Here is a 19,102-nt window from a genome sequence, read left to right as displayed (position 1 = left end):
CTGGCAGCCTTCGGTCCCTGACTGAGAGACATTTGCAGGGCAGCGACTCCCGACTCCAGTCATTAGGAGGCTAAGACAAGTCTGAGTAAGACTCGCTTTTCTTTGAAAACTTCAAGGGCATCGTGGGTCCTTGCCCAGTGAGGGGAGGGCGAGCCCGCGCCAGTCAGGAATGCACAGCCCGGTGGACAGTGAGGCCCCGCCGTGCTTAGGAAATGCCACATACCAGGGAATCCTGCCTTAAGAGCACAGGCTGGCTCTCAGGACCGGGGGCAGGGGTATTTCCTCCCAGAACCTGACAGAATGCAACAGCTGATCTTTCACCACTCACTCGACAACCACCTGAGGAAAAGAGCAATCAGAAGGAGAAATGGGGAATCTGTGGGGCTTTTGGTGAAAACAATAAAAGCACTTTAATTTGCTACTTCTCATTTTGGAAGGTCATTACAGTATCATTTGCAAAATCAAACATGGACACACATCTTAGGAATTACCGAGAAAGTGCAATCCTGTGTCTGACGGGGTGCAGGGGGTGGGGCAAGTGGGACAGAGTTCAGAAGCCACCGTTTCTTCTTGACCCTGAGCCAAGAGAGCAGCCCATGTGGCTGACAGTTTGGAGAGAACCAGGCTGTAGTGAAAAGCCCTGGGTGGGGCTTGGGGGAGGCGGGGACGCCCTGAGTTCCTCCAGAAGCCACAGAGCCCTGGCCCCAGTGCCCATCTGTGGAGGGCCTGTGCCCAAACACTGAAAGGTGACATGTGAACCGTTTCCTTGCAAACATGTTCCTTTCCAGTGTTCTGGATGAGGTGTCTCGAACCCCCTCCCAGTTTCACAGACTTGCTGAGTGTGGGAGGAGACGGTGGGACGTTCCCACCCCTCTAAGCCAAAGGCTGGATGGGCCTGGGTGACCAGCAATGCTTATGAACCCTTCTGCAGAAAAACAAAGCAGCTCCTATTCCTGTGAATTATCTAGGCCCTTTGCTTATCCCTGAATAATTAGAGAAAAAAAGTGCCTGGAGGCCCAGCCAGGCCCAATGAGGAGAAAGTGCTTTTGGTGGTGAAGAAGTCCAAAATCCTGAGTTAGAACTGGCACCCAGGAGAAGGCCTGTTTGGCCAGTGCCTATTCTCAACCCAACCCTAGCCCCATTCTCAACCAGGAGTTGTTGGCTATTTCCTTCCACCTCAGCACTCTCAGAGAACCAGTAGAGCTATTCACAGTGTAAAGAATATAGGCAGGGCTAAGCTGCCATTTCAGGCCGGCTGAGAGGCAGACACTGTGGGTCAGCTGTCGCCTGGCCAGCCACTTGTCCAGGAGGCAAAGCCAAGGGCTGTCTCATAAACAGGAAACAGGGCTGGAACGAAACAAGAGGCACCCCATCATTTAACAGAATACCGCCCAGCTGACAAACACAATCCCCTCAGCTTCGGCCTCCATCAAGCCAATGCTGGGGGGCTTCACCCAGGAATGGTTCTTAACCAGCTGGCCCAAGTGCCCTGTCTTTCCTCTCACCACCAAGTCCTCCTTTGGGAACCCATGCAAACACTGATACCCGTCATGGTTCCCAGGACCCAGGAACAGGGAGGGACTTCTGTGACAGCGGGTGTTCAGGCTGGGCTGGGAGACAGTCTTTTGTCTGAGGTATTCCCTTGCATCAGTCTGGCCGGGTCTGTTCTCCCTCCACTGCCTTCTGGCATTGGTGGGGGAGGGAACGGGGTATCTGGAGGTAGGGTGTGATCTCTCCCCAGTGAGCTGTACCACCACCCAGATACTACATGTGATTTCAAAAGCGTGGAGAGACCGAGGTGGCATGGCAGGGGGGATCTCGGGTCTGGCACCGATTGGCCCTCCAGGCTGGGTGAGCCAGCAGCCCTCCCCTCCACGTGGGGTAGGGGTCATCAGCAGAAAAGCTCCCGGCAGATCCTGCGTGTGTCCTCAGGCGCCGTCACCGTGTAGCCCACGGTCCTGGGGTCTGCGAAGATCTCATGGTCGTTTCCGCCCTGCAAAGACAGGAAACACACAGCTGCAGCTTCACCCTGACCTGGGAGGTACCCAAGAAATGAGGAACTTCAGACCTTACTGGCAGTGAGAAATACTTTTTCTGTGAGCTTTCTTGGTTTTCAGGGGAGGGAACAACGTGAGCACAGTCACGATTGAGAAAGGGTTGTATAACCTTCTCTTCAACTGCAGTTTTGCTCGGAACACGTTAATCACGCCTATCAAAGGAATCACAGGATTCTTGTGAAGATCTAAGGCTGATCTTTCTATTAAGACAGCCAGACGTCTAGAAGAGCAAGCACAACAGGCAACAGGATTCTTACGGCCACTGGTTTGTTCTAATTGTGCCCAGGCTTCCCAACAAGTCAAGGGAGCGTCAGTAGGACTGACAGGATAGGACAGCGCTGGCCTGACGGAACTTTCTATGACAATGGATGAGCTTTACATCTGCATTGCCCTGGCCCCAGGTGATGGCTAAAAACAAACCAAACCCGTTGCTGTCCAGTCAATTCTGACTCAAAGCAACCTATGGGACAGAGCAGAACTGCCCCATAGGGTTTCTAAGGAGCACCTGGTGGATTTGAACTGCCAACCTTTTGGCTAGCAGTTGGAGCTCTTAACCACTACGCCACCAGGGTTTCCAGGTGATGGCTGAGCACCTGAAATGTGGCTGGTGAGATAGAGAAACTCAGCTTTTGTTTTTAATTCATTTAAATTTAAACAGCCCGGTGTGGCTAGCCCCTGGAGCCTGGTTCAGGTCCTGCTTCTACCAGGGACTAGCAGTGAGGCACCGGTGAGATGGCCAGGGAAGGCCCCTACAGCAGGGTCTCTAGGGAAGAACAGCCACCCATGAGTTAGCACCAGCACTGCCACGGCTTTCTAAGCTTTTCCACACGTTATTTCACCTCCAGGAGACAGACGAGGAAACTGAGGCAAGGGCCCATGTCTTGGGACTGTGTCTGTTGCTCTTGCCTCCCCACCCCCGCACCGTATCTGGGCCACTGATATGGCGTCAGGGAACCTGGACCCTCAGGAAGGCCCCTGCTTTTCTTCTCATGGAATTTCCTATATTTTCCTTATAAAATGGGATAAACGGTCTACTCAAAACCTTGAAAAAACCAATGTCTATAATACGCTGAAAATAATGGAGTCCGGGACAGTGCAGATGGTTAAGCTCTCCACTACTAGCCAAAAAAAAAGTGCCTCGGTTCGAATCCACCCAGAGGCCTGGTGATCTGCTTCTGAAAGGTCACAGCCTTGAAAACCCTACAGAGCACTTCTACTCTGACACACACAGGGTTGCCGAGTTGGACTTGACTCAACTGCACCTAACATCAACAAGGAAAATCACTGCAGGAGAAGTGGCTTTTCCTCGTAGAGCATGACTCATGAAGTCAGCACAGAGCAAAGATGCCATTCTGCAGGGAAACGTTACATCCTTTTAAAGGACTAACTGGTGCCTGAGATTACTATCTCTCGTTTTTTTGTAAAGGCAACTGGCCCCCAGCAGACTGCTTCCCCAGGTGGAGAAGTTCAAGGCTGGGAGGGGCTGTTGCTGGAGGGTCAGGTGGGGAGACGATGAACTTGGGGCTGTGCCTGAGCCTCTCCTTCCCAGGTTGGCCCTGTGAAGAGGCTCCGGTCGTCAGACAGCCTGTTTGGCTAAATGAGTAAATTTAAGACTGGTTCTAGAAATTCTCAGAATGAAGAAAAAAAAAAAAAAAGATTTCTCTTAGGAATGGCAAGGTAGGCAGCCCCCCCCCCCCCGCCCTCCCCGAGAATCTAACAAAGGAAAACTTAACTCTTGCACTATCCAGAAAAACCAAACACCCATCTGGACAAATTTGCTCCCTTGTCAGCTGAAAACCTGTGCTCAGGAAGGGGTAAGGGTTCAGTACTGAGCAAGCCAGCCCCCATTGAGCACCTTCCAGGCCTTGTTCCAGCAGCTCAGTGGCAGGTAAAGCAGACTGAGGGCTGCCTCCTGAGCTAACCGCAGACGGGCTGTAAACACTTGACGTGTTGTACTTTGCTGGGCAGGGAAAGTGTGCGAGGACAGTGGGGTCAGGGAGCAGCCAGGGTGACAAGGCAGGGGCTGGGGCAGAGGCCTGAGAGGAGGGGTGGGGCATGAGACTACCTGGGAAGGCTGCATGCTGTGTGGTGAGGCAAGCGCAGGAGGGAACCTGCTCGGGAGTCGTCCAGTCGGAACAGGGGGCAGCCCTGGGGTGGAGTGGGAGGCAGCAGGGGTGCAGGTGAAAGGGTAACGACTTAGGATTATTTGAAGGGTACTTAGAAGTGGTTGGCAGTTCAAATCCACCAGCTGTTCCTTTCCTTGGAAACCCTATGAGGCAGTTTTGCTCTGTCCTATAGGATCGCTATGAATTAGAATCGGCTTAATAGCAACGGGTTTGGTTTTTTTTGGTGTGGGAAGCCACATAGCCCTGGTGGTGCAGCAGTTAAGAGCCTGGCTGCTAACCAAAAGCTTGGCAGTTCGAAACCACCAGCCACCCCCTGGAAACTATGGGGCAGTTCTACTCTGTCCTATATGGTTGCTGAGTTGGAATCGACTCAACAGCAACGGGTTTGTTTGTTTTTTTTTTGTTTGGGAAGCCACCAGAAGCCTGCAAGCCAGGGACATGGAAGAGCTTACAAAAGGATCTCTCTGGGGCATGCATGGGGTGCGGAGGGCCCCAGAGTAGCAGAGAGAACAGTTAAGAGGCCCCAGCTGCCAGCCAGGGTGGGACGAGGATGGAGCTTTGTCACCTCGGAGAGTGACCTCTGAAGCAAAAAGGTTTTACACTCATCCCTCGCCAGCTGCGTGTATACGGTGCTGACGCTAGCAACACTGGGTCCTGAGAACCCACTCACCCTGGAAGGGGGTCGACTTTACAGCAGCTGCCAACAGCAGCACAAGGGGAAGAGCAACAGCGTCCTCTGGCCAGGCTGGCCCTCCTAGCTGTCAGGGGCACCTTTCTGAGGGAACATCTGCATCTAAGCACTACCCACCGCAGACCATCCTTTCTTTCCGCCTCCTCCTCTGTGACTCCCGGGGCCGCTGGGTTTCCTTCCTGAGCCCACTGAGCTTGCACACCAGAGGTGCGAGGTTGGGAGAAGCAGACCCCCAGACATGCTGAGCTGGTGAAAGAGTGACAAGCCCTAGAATAATAAGGCTCAGAGAACCGGACATTTCAAATACTGGATTTGCATATGCAATGAAGGGTACTGGATTCTGGTTGGGGCAGCCCAGCCTCCCCCAAGTCTCCAAGAACAAAAACCCTGTTTCCCAGAGCAGATAAGGGCAGACTAGGAGGGAAGGGAAGAATCACGTTGCCATTGTATACCTGACAGGCCCCAGCGGGGAGCTGCAGCTCAGGGAAATCGGCCGTTAATATTTAAATCTCCAAAAGGCCAGGGTCTGGGAGGTAACAGAAGGTGCAAGGTTTTGCCTGTGCTTAGGGGTGGGGTGGGTTGCTGAGTCTATTCCCTGTCATCTCCCGTCTGTACACGTGGTGCTGGTGAGAGCTGGGGCGGGGGGGGGGGGGGGGCAGGAGTCAATGTACATGGTCAGGAGCGCCCACTGTCTGTCGTCCTGTATGAGCCAGAGGGGGACACGGTTAGGAGTGCCCACTGTCTGCCTGTACTGTATAAGCCAGATGGGGACACAGTCAGGAGTGCCCACTGTCTATCATCCTGTATGAACCAGAGAGAGACACAGTCAGGAGCGCCCACTATCTGAGCTGTATAAGGTAGGACAGGGGCTAAGCGTGAACACAGGCGACCTGTGGCTTCTTTGTAGCTTGTTGCTCAGACTCTTGCTGCCTGCGGACATTTACTTGGGCTTGTTTTAACAAGCACTTAATTGATTTTCTAGGTATTGTAAGGACACAAAGGCCAAGACAAGGGTCCTGCCCTAAAAGTCCTAGGGCAGCTTTTAACGGGCCCGGCCCCACCCAGACCAAACAGACAGCACGCACTGGTAGAAGGGCCCCATGCCAGGAACAATGCAAACTTGTGAGCCTGATGCTCTCTGAGAGCCAACCCTGCCTAGCTGCCTGACCTTGCTTCATACTCATGGGCACTGCCCCCCACAAGGGCACCCGGGCTCAGAGACAAAGCGGTTTCGTTTGGCCAGACTTGGGCCTGGGTTTTCTTGGTTCCACAGCCCACTGCCTCTTTACACCACACTGTGGTGGACCTCATTTAAGCTTTAGTAAAGGAGAATTTTCCTTTTCAACATTTCTGGAGAATAGTCACACAATTTAATATGAAGGGACAGTTGTAGTGTTCTGGAAGTGATGGGCAAGAACAAGAGGAGGGGCTTTCAGGTCCTGGCTCAGTCACCGACTAGCTGAGACCCCCAGCCTTCCCATGGCCCCTCCTCAGTAGGGGAGATGACCCTGCCTGTACTCTTGGGCTGCTCTAAAGACTGGAGGAGAGAGAGTATATGTATCCAGCCCAGCACCTGACACTGCAGAGGTGCTTAGAAATTTTAGTTTCCTTCTTTTTCCCAGTTTGATATTTTTAAAACTTATTTTTCAGTAGATTAAAAAAACAAACAAAAAAGATAACACCTTACGGATGTCTCCCTCTGCTGCTGGTTCCCATCACACAGTAACTGTAATTAGTTTCTTCTGTATCCTTTTAGACTTCCTTTATGTGTTTACAAGCAAATATGAAGAGCTGGCTTCCCCATCTTTACATAAAAATGTGGCATAGTGTCCAACCTGGCTTGCACTCACATCTTCCACCTAACCAAAGCCTGGTGACCTACCCACACCTCCATGGCTTTCATAGCCACATGGCGCTCCACAGCCCAGGTGGACCACAGTGCATTTAGCCAGTCCCCGCTGAGGCATGGCAGGGTTTCCTGGCCTGGGTCCTCCATGTATGTCCTTTCACACATGTACTGGTGGTGTTGCTGGGTGCCATCAAGCGGCTTCTGACTCATAGCGACCCCAGGTGACAGAGTAGAACTGCCCCATAGTGTTTTCTAGGCTGTAATCTTTATGGGAGCAGATCGCCAGGTCCTTCTCCCATGGAACCACTGGGTAGGTTCGAACTGCCAACCTTTGGGTTAGCAGCTGAGCGCTTAACCGTTGTACCACCAGGGCTCCTTTGTACCCGTGTGCTGATAGCTAAATTACCCACAATGGAATTGCTGAGTCAAAAAGTAATTCAGTCGTTAACATTCAGAAAGTGTATGAATGTTTTTATGTTGCAATTACCCCCAAGCTGTTAGTTCAAAAAGCACCAAATAAGCAGAAGCTCTCTTGTCTGAGGACTCAGCGGGTGACTCAGCTGACACGGAGCAGCTGGGAGGGTGCTTTCCACACCCTCTCATCTCTCCTGCAGCAAACCAGGCTTCCCACCCAGGCCAGGCCCAGGCCTTGTGCTGAGCTTAGAGCGGGGCTCTGAGAAACCCCGGCTGTTGAGGCTGACGGGAAGGCTGAGGGGGTTTCTAGGCCTGACAGCCACTTTGAAAAGCAAGGGCTGACGCCTTATTTCTTTCCGTTGTTCTCTAGATTGCTCAGAGCAGGGGGGTACCTGCTGTAACATCAGAAAGCGCTGGGGGAGGCTGTGACACTGGGGAGGGTAGAGGCTGTCAGCGGTAGTGTCTGGCAGGGAAGGGCTCTCTCCTGGCAGCTCCTAGCTCAGGTGCCCTGGAAGCCAGCCAAGACATATGCTGCAATACAAAGAAAGGACACGGCTTTCAAAACGTCTATCACTGAATATGAAGAAAAGTTAAAAGCTAGTATTTGGATTGCTCTGTGCCTGAAAGAAACCCTGGTGGCGTAGTGGTTAAGACCTACGGCTGCTAACCAACAGGTCAGCAGTTCGAATTCCCCACGTGCTCCTTGGAAACCCTATGGGGCAGTTCTACTGTCCTATAGGGTCGCTATGAGCAGGAACTGACTCGATGGCAGTAGGTTTGGTTTTGGTTTTAGGTGCCTGCAGTTTCAAGAACTGACATGTTCTTTAAAGGGTTAGATCGCTGGACTGCTGATTCTCATTTGCGAGAAACCACTGCCTAAAAGGATCAGACACGAGGGCAAAGCATCACGCAGGAATCGTTCACTGCAGTGTTTGTTATAACACAAAACACGGAAATGAACCCACATGTGCCTCTGCTAGGAAAATGGTTAGATAAATTACACCTAAGCTACAGACTATTATGCTGCACAAAAAAATCTTGTTTTCAGAGAATATTCACTAACACGGAGGAAAATACGTTAAGGAAAAAAAGGTGTGAAGGGGTCAAACTGGGTGCTTGGCCACAATCACAGGTGGCTCCCTTTCTTCAGCTTTTCTGTATTTTCACATTTTCCTGCAGTGAATGTGCATCAATTTAGAAACAGAGCCAGAGGGGAGGGAGTCCCCTAAATAGGATCCACTTTTTAAAAATAGGTAAGACTTAAAAAAACAGAAGCATCGATGTGTGGTAATGTAATGCTTAAGCAGAAAAGAAAACCCTCACAAGTCAATTTCTGATAAATGTCACCTTTACAGAGAAATCTGCCTTAATGTGTCTTAATAAGCAGCTCTCTTCTCAGTTCCTAAGAAATGGCACCAAGATGTAAGGACCAGGAAACTTCTCGTCACATCCACATGATGTAATCTCATTAGCTTAATTTTTTTAAAGGCATAAGATAAAGTCAGAGAGTGACTTTCTTCAAAGCCTATGAGAATCTATGTCAAACCAGCTCAAAGAAAGGATATGGTTCTAAACCATTCTGTCCGGGAAAACACAAGGCTGGAGGCTGTGCCCTCTTAAAAGCACTACACTTGTTTGAGAATTAGAACAAAGTCCTTCCCACCTCACTGGAGACGGTTTGTCATTATGGAAAGCATAGGTGTTTAAGGAGCAGGTAGATTTGTTCCGGAGCCCCGGGAAATAGTGCAAATAGTTAAGTGCTTGACGAAACAAAGGGCTGGTTAAGTTCAAACCCATCCAGAGGCACCTAGGAAGACAGGCCTGGCGATCTATTTCTGGAAGGTCACAGCCACAAAAACCCCATGGAGCAGCTGTATTCTGACATATGGGGTTGCTGTAAGTCAGAATTGACTCAGTAACAACTGGTTTCGTTTTTTGTAGATTTGTTCTGGTACCTTTGTCACTAGCTGTGTGACCTTGGGCAAGTCTTCCGAGCCCTAGTTCTGTCGATTTGAAAGGAAGAAACGAGACTGTCTCAACTCCTTTGTGCTGGAAGAGTCCGTTTGGAGGCCTTGCTGGAAGGTAGCCCTATCTTTCACTGAATGGGCCTTTGCCAACATGAGTGGACCAGAGACGCTTTGCACATGCAGCATTTACGACGCACCTGCTGCATCAGAGCAGCCACACAACCTGAAATAGGAGCCCTGGCCGCAGTAACTCACCCTGCCTGGAGGCACGCGAGAGGGAAGCAGAGGAGTCCACAGGCAGCCGCCCTGAGATGCTGAGCCCAGCTGGCTCTGAACACCAGTGCTGAGTCTCCCCTTGGCGCCTCGTGGCAGCAACGCCTTCAACCTGCTGAGGATCCACTCGTCCCAGAGGAGCCCCACTCTGCTGCCACTGAGGCCATTTCTTCTGTGTATTCCTCCTCCAGTGCCTGCCTTAACTCTGGGCTCTGTTCCCAGTCAATTCAGCCCTGGACCTGGGATTTCCAATGTCCCCATGGGACAGACTCCAGTGCCCTCTTTGTGACACCGAGGACTGAGGCCTGCCTCTTAGTTGTCCCTGGTGCCCTACAGAGATTTCCTGTCTTCTATCATTTGATGGGTACTACTCATACTATAATGAATGCCTAGGGGCAGGGAATACAGTGGCTGATAAAATAAAAATGGCAAGTGCTTTGAAATGCAAAGAGGATTTGACAACAGCACCAGGCCTGGTATTCTGGAAGGCACTCCAAGTGGGCAATATTTAATTCAGAGGCTAAACTGAAAGGGATCTACTTAACACATGGCTAGACTCTCGCCTCTGCGATCAGGTGTCTTAGCAGAGGGGAGGGAGGTTACAACCTCTCAGGTGACAGGAGCCATAACTCAGTTTGAGCTGGGCCAATAGGTGCAGTGTGGTGACAGGAAAAAAGCCCATTTGTTGATTTCTCCTTTCACACCCAAACTGAATAATGAAACTGCACTTCCCTACTTACTGGCATAGTTTTGTCTCCAAAGAAATAGATGGTGTTATAACCGTCATTTTCCACGTGTCTGAGACAATACCGCTTATCCCAACCGTCAGGGAAGACATCAAAGCTGATTTGGCCTCCTGGGGGTGGGGGGGGGGGTAGGGGGAGGAGACAAAAGCCAAAGGTGAAAGAGAGGCTAATGACACATCACTTAAAAAATGTACAAGTTAACCAAACAATAGTTTAGCTTAACTAGTAACAGAATGTGTGCCTTGAGTGTTATACTCTTTTAAGCTTTACCTACAGGGATCAAGGAGGCCTAGTGGTGCAGTGGATTAAGTGCTCGGCTGCTACCCAAAAGGTCAGTGGTTCAAACCCACCAGCCACTCCTCTGGAGGAAGATGTGGCAGTCTGCTTCAGTAAAGATTTACAGCCTTGGAAACCCATGGGGCTGTTATACTCTGTCCTATAGGGTTGCTATGCGTTGGAATTGACTCGATAGCAACTTTTTTTTTTTTAATATGGGATCAAATTGACAACAGCAACTTGAGAGATTAGATATGAATATATACCATTTACTTTTCAGATTGCTAAGGTTGATTTTACAATATATCAGTTTGTTGCTTACACTACTCTAGGGCTATGTGCTAGAAATTAAATCTACATAGCTTTTTTCCCAACATTATTTCACCTGGCTATAAAAACGAAACGCAGAGTGCCACCGCAGAGTGAGAAATGCATTTGAGCACTCAGTCAAGGCAGTGGGCTTAAGTGCAGCACGCTTATGGTGAAAAATCGCACAACGACTCCATTGCGTTGTGTTCGTTTTGAGCCTGAACAGGCTCTGACTGGAAAATGCCCGGAAGGAGGCAGGGTGCGGCTGCTCATCTTGCAGCAGATATGAAAGCCACCGTGAGGGCCATCTAGAGGCAGCTTTCACAGACAACACAAACCCGCTTAAAGCTCTGTGGGAAAGAGGCTCATCGCCCAGTTTAAGGACACTGAAAAATCCGCCCAGTCATCTATTATACATAATTCCTAGCATTTATTTAGTAAGAGCGGGGGCTGGACGTGATGGCTGATGGGCATTGACAGGAGAATTCAGTTTGCCTAAAGGATCTGACAGACAGCTTTGACCAAAAAACACGCCTGAGACAGTGCTGTGAAGACTGCGTCAGGCCACAGAGAAGTCAAGGCGGGCTCTATTAGGGTAATTAACAGCTCTGCCAACTCAGACAAGCCCATTCTCCTCCTGGGTCTCAGTTTCCTGATCTGCAATCTCAACCCAACTGATGTCTAAAGTTCCCTGCTGTTCAAACACTACAAGGTTCAAGGAACATTTTCATGTATGATCCCACTTATATGAAATATCTATAATATGAAATATACAGAGATCAAAGTTTTTAAGTGGAGCCCTGGTAGTGCAGTGGTCAAGTGCTCAGCTGCTAACCAAATGGTTGGTGGTCTGAATCCACCCATGGCTCTGAGACAGAACCCCCGCCTCGCTGTCTTCTTTATCTGGCTTCCTCCCCCTAAATCGGTGCTGTATTACAAAAACGTATCCTTTGCTGCACCGCCCCCTCCCCCGGCTTTGCATTTGAATCCTGCTTTTGCTTGAAGGCTACCTACAAACCCCACTGCAACTGCGAAGTATGATTAAGAATGTTGCTGACGTAACTTGTATCAACTTCCTACTTGTAAGCCCTTTAAAAGTAACTTGCCTGCCCCTGGCAGCAGTTTTGGCAGCAGCAGCTCCGAATGACTCCATTTCCTTGTACAATGAAATAAAGGTGCCTTTCCTGTTCTCCCACCTCAGTCTCTCATTTACTGGCCAATACGAGTCATGCTGAGTAAGAATTTGGGGTTTCCACCCAGTAACGGCTCCATGGAGAAAGACCTGGCGATCTGCGTCTGTAAAGATTTACAGCCTTGGAAACCCTGTTGAGCAGTTCTACCGTGTCCTAGAGGGTCACTGTGAGCTAGAATTGGTCTGACGGCAACAAGTAGCAGGGGTGAGTGGGGGGAGAAGGAGGAAGGAACAATGCTTAGGGGACACTGAGCTTCTGTTAAGGGTAATGGAAAAATCCATCAATAGTTAATGGAGATGGTTGAAAGCATGACAAATGTATTTAATGTCATCAAACTGCACACGTGAAGACTGTTGAAATGGCAAATGTTCTGTTACCTATATAATTACCCCCCCCACAGAAGGTAGAGGAAAAAACATGAAAAAAATGACATTTTTCAGTCTAATTTATCAGAGGCATCTATTTCATTTTTCTGCTCTAGAGCTCAATAGAGTGCTTCTCTGTTGTCCAGAGGTTTGTGGGTAAATTCCTGCTCTTCGTTAATCAAGATGCTCTTATTCTGTTTGCCTAGAGCACCGTGTTCTTTCAAAGAACTATCTATCTGGGATCAAAGTGACAACAGCAACTGGAAAGGTCAGACAGGAAGCTTCGGGGGCAGTGAGTTTGCATTAACAGGGGAGGGACAACTTGGAAAAGGAGGATGAGAAAGGTTGTGCAACTTGAAGAACGTCATCAATGGCACTAACTGTACATGTAGAAACTGTACATTTTCAACAACCACAACAACAACAAACTGGAAAAAAAAAAAAAAAGACACTCTTATTCTGACCAGGAGGAGAAGTGCAGATAGGAAGCATCCCACTGGGTACAACCCAGAACCACACCCAACAGCCTGGAAGTCATTTCCCAACTGGGCAAGTGTTGCTACGGACCATTGCGTAGAAACGAGTGGTTTTCCCCTACAGATTGCTCTACTCGTCTAATCCTCTTCCCCGCCTTAAAACTGGACCCAGTCCAAGCTCTGCAGCCCACACCGGCCCACAGAAAACTCCTGCAATTGGTTTACATTTGAGTATACAATACCTATGGAGAATGTGAGGCCTTTTCCTGCAAACTCTTTTCTCAGGTCTGCGACAAATTTTTCTCTTATATTTTCTTTCTGAGAAAAACAAAAAGATACTGATTGTCTACTGCACTGCAGTTAAGAAAGCATACTGTAAAAGAACAAATCTCTTTTTTCCCCCATGTAACTACTGGCTACAATGTTGCACACCTTATCTCATTTTCATAAACCCAGCGAATAGACAAGATATTTCAGACTCACTTTATCGAGTTCATAGAACTCAATACGTTCCTCTTGGCTGCAGCTTCTCCCAATAGGGGACACATTCAACATCCCGTTTCGGAATTCAATGAAAGTACCCCTGGGGAGGAAAAGGGGGCAGAGGTCCCCGGAGATGCATTATTCACTTCAGCAACATTACAGATGGGTAACCCCCAAACCAAACCAAACCCACTGCCCTCGAGTTGATTTCAATTCATAGCAACCTTATAGCAGGAGAGAGTAGAACTGCCCCCACAGGGTTTCCAAGGCTGTAATTTTTGTGGAAGCAAACTGCCACGTTTTTCTCCTGTGGAGTGGCTGGCTGGTGGGTTCAAATTGCTGACCGTTCGGTTAGCAGCTGAGCACTTTACCCACTGCACCATCAGGGCTCCTACAGATGGATATACAGGATAAAAAGTTGGGCAGAGGCTGGTGTGGTCAATGTTTCTCAGAACTGTGCGATATGGTAGCTATGAGCCACATGTGGCTATTGATCTTTGAAATGGGGACAGTCCAAATTGAGACTGAATTTCAAAGACTTAGTTAAGAAAAAAAGGTTAAGTGCTTGGCTCCTAATTGAAAGGCTGGCGGTTCAAACCCACCCAGCAGCTCTCTGCTGGAGAAAGACCTGGCAATCTGGTTCCATAAAGATTGCAGCCTTGCAATCCCTATGGGGTAGTTTGTACTCTGTCCCACAGGGTCGCTGTGAGTCAGAATCGACTCAACAGGCTCACAACAACAATATGAAAAAAAAAAAAAAGAATTGGAATCATCATTAACACTGTTTTATACTGATAATATGTTAAAGTGGTATATTGGGTTAAAGAAAATATATTATAAAAATTAATTTCACCCGTTCCTTTTTGTGTTCTTTTAATGTGGCTACTGAAAACTTAATGAGTCCTGGTAGTGCAGTGGTTAAGTGCTTGGCTGCTAACAAAAAGGCTGGCAGTTTGAACCCACCAGCCGCTCTGCAGGAGAAAAGACCTGGTGACGTACTCCTATAAAGGTTACAGCCAAGAACACCCTACGGGGCAGTTCTACTCTGTCATGTGGGGCAGCTAAGAGACAGAATTGACTTGACGGCACACAACAACAGGAACTCACAATTGCATACATGGCTCAAGTTCTGTATCTGCTGGATAGTGCTTCTCTAGCACATCTTATAGTTAACTAAAAAAAAGAGCTAAAAAAATGATTACCAGCTCTACGACAGCACTCAGTGGTTCCCTGGGGAGTTGGAAATATATGTCCCTGACACCTGTTTTGCTAGCGAACTCTGGAATACACAGATTTCACCAAGCAAGGCTACACAGAAAGAGCTTCTGAAAATTATCCCGTGAGCCTCAGTAATAACTGTGGAAACTTGGTTTACCACTGGCCAACTGCTCCCAAGTTGATTTGATCACAGAAAATGAGAACAGCCTAGCACTTTCTTAGTTACTTCGAAAGAAGATGTTTTTAAAAAAGCAAACTTTTTTTTCTACGTTTCCAGTTTGAATGTCACAATAGTTTCTTAGAAACTCAAATCATTTGTGTGCTAGATTTCCATTCTGACTAACGAGATTTCAGTATTTTGTGACATAATATGCACTCTCTTTTTTTTCTAAAGTGCGTTCTGGGGACACTGGTGGTTCAGTGGTAGAATTCTCGCCTTTCGTACAGGAGACCTTCAAGTGCAGCCACCGCTCGTCTATCAGTGGAGGCTTGCGTGTTGCTATGATGCTTAACAGGTTTCAGCGGAGTGTCCACACTAAGATTAAGAAGAAAGGCCTGGCGATCTACTTCTCAAAATCAGCCAATGAAAACCCTATGGATTTACAACGGTCCAATCTGCAGCCGATCACGGGGATGGCGCAGGACCAGACATTATTTTGTTTCATTGTGCTTGGGGTCGCCATGAGTCAGGGGCTGACTCAAATGTAGCTATCAACAACAAAAATCGTATTCTAGCTCTAATTGTTGATGCCTGTGTACCCAAGACATTTCTTCTGCTGCCTTTCTGTGATGTTAATCACACAGCCCTGGTCTCCAGCTACCAGCCACTTGGAGTACCAAGGGGGCACATCAAGTACGGAGCTGAGGACTCCATTCCACCTCTCCAAGCCCCAGATTATTCACCTACAGAAAGGGTCTAATGGCACTTGCTCTGGTTACTGCCAAAAGGTTTTGTGCAAATCAAATTATTATGTAAAAGTACTTTGTAAACTGGGAAGGAAGAAATACTCATTTTTTTCACTAGGTGCCATTGAGTCAGTTCTGACTCATGGTGACCGTATTTATAACAAAACAAAACATGGCCTGGTCCTGCACCATCCTCACAATTGTTTGAGCCCACTGTTGCAGCCACTGTGCAATCCACGTCATCAAGGGTTTTCCTGTTTTTCGCTGATCCTCTATTTTACCAAGCATGAGGTCCTTTTCCAGGGATTGGTCCCTCCTGATAGCATGTCTAAAGTATGTGAGATGAAGTGTCGCCATCCTCTATTCCAAGGAGCATTCTGGCTGTACTTCTTCCAAGACAGGCTTGCTCATTCTTCTGGCAGTCCGTGGCATATTCAATATTCTTTGCCAACACCGTAATTTAAATCCATCAGTTCTGTGGTCTTCCTTATTCGTTGCCCATAGAATACTTCAATATTGCAAATTGAGGCTTGAATTTTTTCTTCAGTTCTTCCAGCTTGAGAAATGCTGAGCATATTCTTCCCTTTTGGTTTTCTAACTCCAGGTCTTTACACATGTCATTATAATACTTGACTTTGTCTTCTCAAGCCCCCCTTTGAAATCTTCTGTTCAGCTCTTTTACTTCATCATTTGTTCCGTTCCCTTTAGCTACTCCACGCTTAAGAGCTAGGTAACGTTAAGTACAGCAAAATCTCAATCACCTGGATCCTTTCAGCTCTTCTGCTCAACTTGTGGAGAAGGAGGCAAATGCCACAGCAGCACGTGAGCATGAGGATGGTTGGTTAGAAATCTCACGTCCAGGTTGGCCTGAGCCAGTACAGCCCTGCCCATCCTCCATTCTTTCTACGTGTGCACTCTAGAGCAAGGGGGACTGGGGAGCATTCCTGGGGTGACTCTAGGGCTGGGGGGACCTAAACCACCAGGACAAGAGCTCAACGATGTTACCCCAACTCAAGGACATGTTACCACTCTGATCCTCAAGGCAGGGAGGCAAGCTGATACATTTTAGACAGGCTTCTCAGAAACAAGGATTAAAGTAATTTAGCAAACATTCACTTCTTCGTTGGAGACTGGGGCTGTCTAAAGTCTTACCACATCTGCCTGACCTATGTGGGGCACGCAGCTGGCACCGACGTGAAATGTGGGCAAATGCTGATCAAGATGGGTCCCCATGCTGCCCCCTGAATGCACCCGTATCTTATACTATTGTAGAATTATAGCTCTGCATGGCCGTCTCCCTCATGGATGGGAGGGAAGGGAAAGGAAGACATGATGAACTCTTCTGGGGATGGAATTATGTCTTCTTCATTTTTTTTAATCCTCCTTTAAAATTTAGCCCAAAAGAAAGACTGAACTGGGTTACATGTATATTTTCACTTTTCATTGTGGAGAATTTCTAACATATACAAAAGTAAATGGATTAGGACAATGAACCCCTGTTATGGATTGAATTGTGTCCCCCAAAACATGTGCTGAAATCCTAACCCCTACACCTGTGAGTGTGATCCTGTTTCTCTATTATGTGAATGAGGCCTTATCAAAGTGCAGGGTGTGTCCTAGACCTAACCACTTTTGAGTTATAAAAAGAGCTGATCAGACACAGATGTGAGCTGGCCTCAGGAAGACTGACAGCACATGGGGTTCCTCTACATGCCCAGGGGCTACAGACAAGGAAGGAATCGACACAGCCAAGACCCTGATTTAGACTCCTAGCCTCCTGAACTGTGAGAAGATCAATTTCTGTTCCTGAAAGCCACCTGTGTGCGGTACTTCTGTTACAGCAGCACTAGGAAACTAAGACCACCCCTATCACCCAGCTGCAATAAATATCACCTCTGGTGCAGCGGGTTTCATCCATGCCCCATCCTGGGACACGGTTTAAAGGGGAAGCTCCTTGCACTTTCCTTGGAGAGGATGAGCAGGAAGCACTTGTTTTATGAATCCTAATAGTCTGAAGCCTAAAGTGCAGCATGTTCTGAAATTCAGTCGCCACTGAAGAAGTGGTTCTCCTTCTGAAGATTAAGGTGTTGCCTACTAAGTGGAGAACACTGAGAAGAAACTGAAAGTCTTTAAAAGAAATCGCCTGTGACTTCGCCGCCCAGAACTAACCACTGTTTAGCACTCAGGCCCATTCATGTCAATCTTTTTACTGCGGTGTTCACTGTGGGCATTTATGTATGTTACGGTTTTATTTTATTTTATTTTATTTTATTTAAATGGAATTAGGAAGATTGCAGAAGCCAGAGGAGGAGTTCCCAAAATCAAATGCCTACTGAGTCCCTGGGTGATGCAAATGCTTAATGCACTTAGCTGTTAACTGGAAGTTTGCTGGTTCAAGTCCACCCAGAGGCACCTTGGTTTTCAATGGCTGTGTGAATTTCCATCATGTGGACTGCCATCATCTGTATCACTATTGTTACACTGTTGGTTTTACAGGGTGTTTCCAATTATTCCTTACTACATGCTGGGCTTTGGATCAGAACTTTGAACTGGTTTGCTCTAGTTCGAACCTCTGCTGAGAATTTGCATTTCTAACAAGTTCCTTGCTGAGACTCTGCATTTCTACCCCACATATATTGAATCAGAATCTACATTTTAACAAGATCCCCAAGTTGATCCTTATGTATAACTTCCTGGGAACTTGTTAGAAATGCAAATTATCAGGAAGGGTTCAAACCAGAACGCACCAGTTTGAAGCCCTGCTTTAGATCTAAATTAGCACCAAACTATCAAATGACATTCTTCTTTGCTAAAAGCACACTTACCTCTTCCTTGGGAGTTTAATTTTCGCAATGTAGCTCAGGCAGTAGTTGATTAAGTCTTGGATTAGGGCCTCACCCAGGTGACCTTGAATATTCTAGATAAAGAAAATACTGGGGTTACTTGATTCAGCAGGAGGCATTTTCAAAATGGCTTTACAGCAAACCCAGGTCTTCAACCACCATCGTTTGAGGGTCACTAGGCTGATGTAGTGGTGACAGTGAAACACCACAATGTCTTTTTCTTCTTTTCCTTTTCCCTCCCGTTGAAAACACTAGGCAAAATGGAAAGGGCTCCAGTCAAAAGCCAATTTTTGCTTCATTACTCTAGCTTTTTGTATTCATTATCTTTCAGATGCTTCATGGAAGTCCCAAGGGTTTATCTCTGCTGCTTTTATTCAATTAAGTTATCTACAGACGTTAATGGAAAACATATTTGTTCCACTTCTCTTACGTCTGGATAGAATGATCTAACTTCTTACTAACGGAAGCTGTTAAAGCATAGTATCCGTTAAAAAAGCTTCTAGCAGGTGATGAAAAACCTGAAAAATGGTAGTGGTGAAGGCTGCACATGATGAACACAATTAGTGCCACTGAATTGTACACGTAAAAAATGCTGAAATGACAAATGTTGTTTATACGTATTTTTACAATGAAAAAAACTGTTTATAGCAAGGCTGCCTACCCTACTCTCTTCTATCATGGAGATCTGGGATCAAATATCCTTAAATAAAAATCATAAAAATCTAGATATCAATTTGGAATATGTAATAACATGATTCAAAATTCACTAAGTAAAAGAGAATACAGAGTGAAAAGATTGTTCATCCCTGTTCGTTAGTTCCCCTGAGGCATTCGACATTAAATATCCTTCTAGAAAATATTTTAGTAGTGGTAAATAGCACTTAAGGAGCTCTGGTGACACAGTGGTTAA

The 19,102-nt window shown here is 47.5% G+C and overlaps 1 protein-coding gene across 4 annotated transcripts in view; it reads right to left on the bottom strand.

Annotated features, from left to right (window-relative positions):
* Positions 1 to 378: 378 nt before the first annotated feature.
* PMM2 (phosphomannomutase 2) overlaps positions 379 to 19,102 on the bottom strand; it is a 29,470-nt gene continuing 10,746 nt past the window's right edge. The window contains exons 4-8 of one of the 4 annotated variants that reach the window (XM_049903154.1): positions 18,175 to 18,266; positions 13,226 to 13,325; positions 12,985 to 13,060; positions 10,118 to 10,233; positions 379 to 1,993 (exon numbers count right to left, since the gene is read on the bottom strand). In XM_049903154.1, the coding sequence (XP_049759111.1) occupies positions 1,892 to 1,993; positions 10,118 to 10,233; positions 12,985 to 13,060; positions 13,226 to 13,325; positions 18,175 to 18,266 (486 nt within the window). In that variant the 3' untranslated portion in view covers positions 379 to 1,891. Of the gene's footprint in view, positions 1,994 to 3,733; positions 7,669 to 10,117; positions 10,234 to 10,259; positions 12,005 to 12,984; positions 13,061 to 13,225; positions 13,326 to 18,174; positions 18,267 to 19,102 lie in introns of those variants that run through there. The other 3 variants (XM_049903156.1, XM_049903155.1, XM_049903153.1) reach the window with 3 other exon arrangements.

The sequence above is a fragment of the Elephas maximus genome, chromosome 12 (assembly GCF_024166365.1).
Source record: "Elephas maximus indicus isolate mEleMax1 chromosome 12, mEleMax1 primary haplotype, whole genome shotgun sequence".
NCBI classification, from domain to species: domain Eukaryota; kingdom Metazoa; phylum Chordata; class Mammalia; order Proboscidea; family Elephantidae; genus Elephas; species Elephas maximus.
This window is presented reverse-complemented; position numbering and strand designations above follow the sequence as displayed.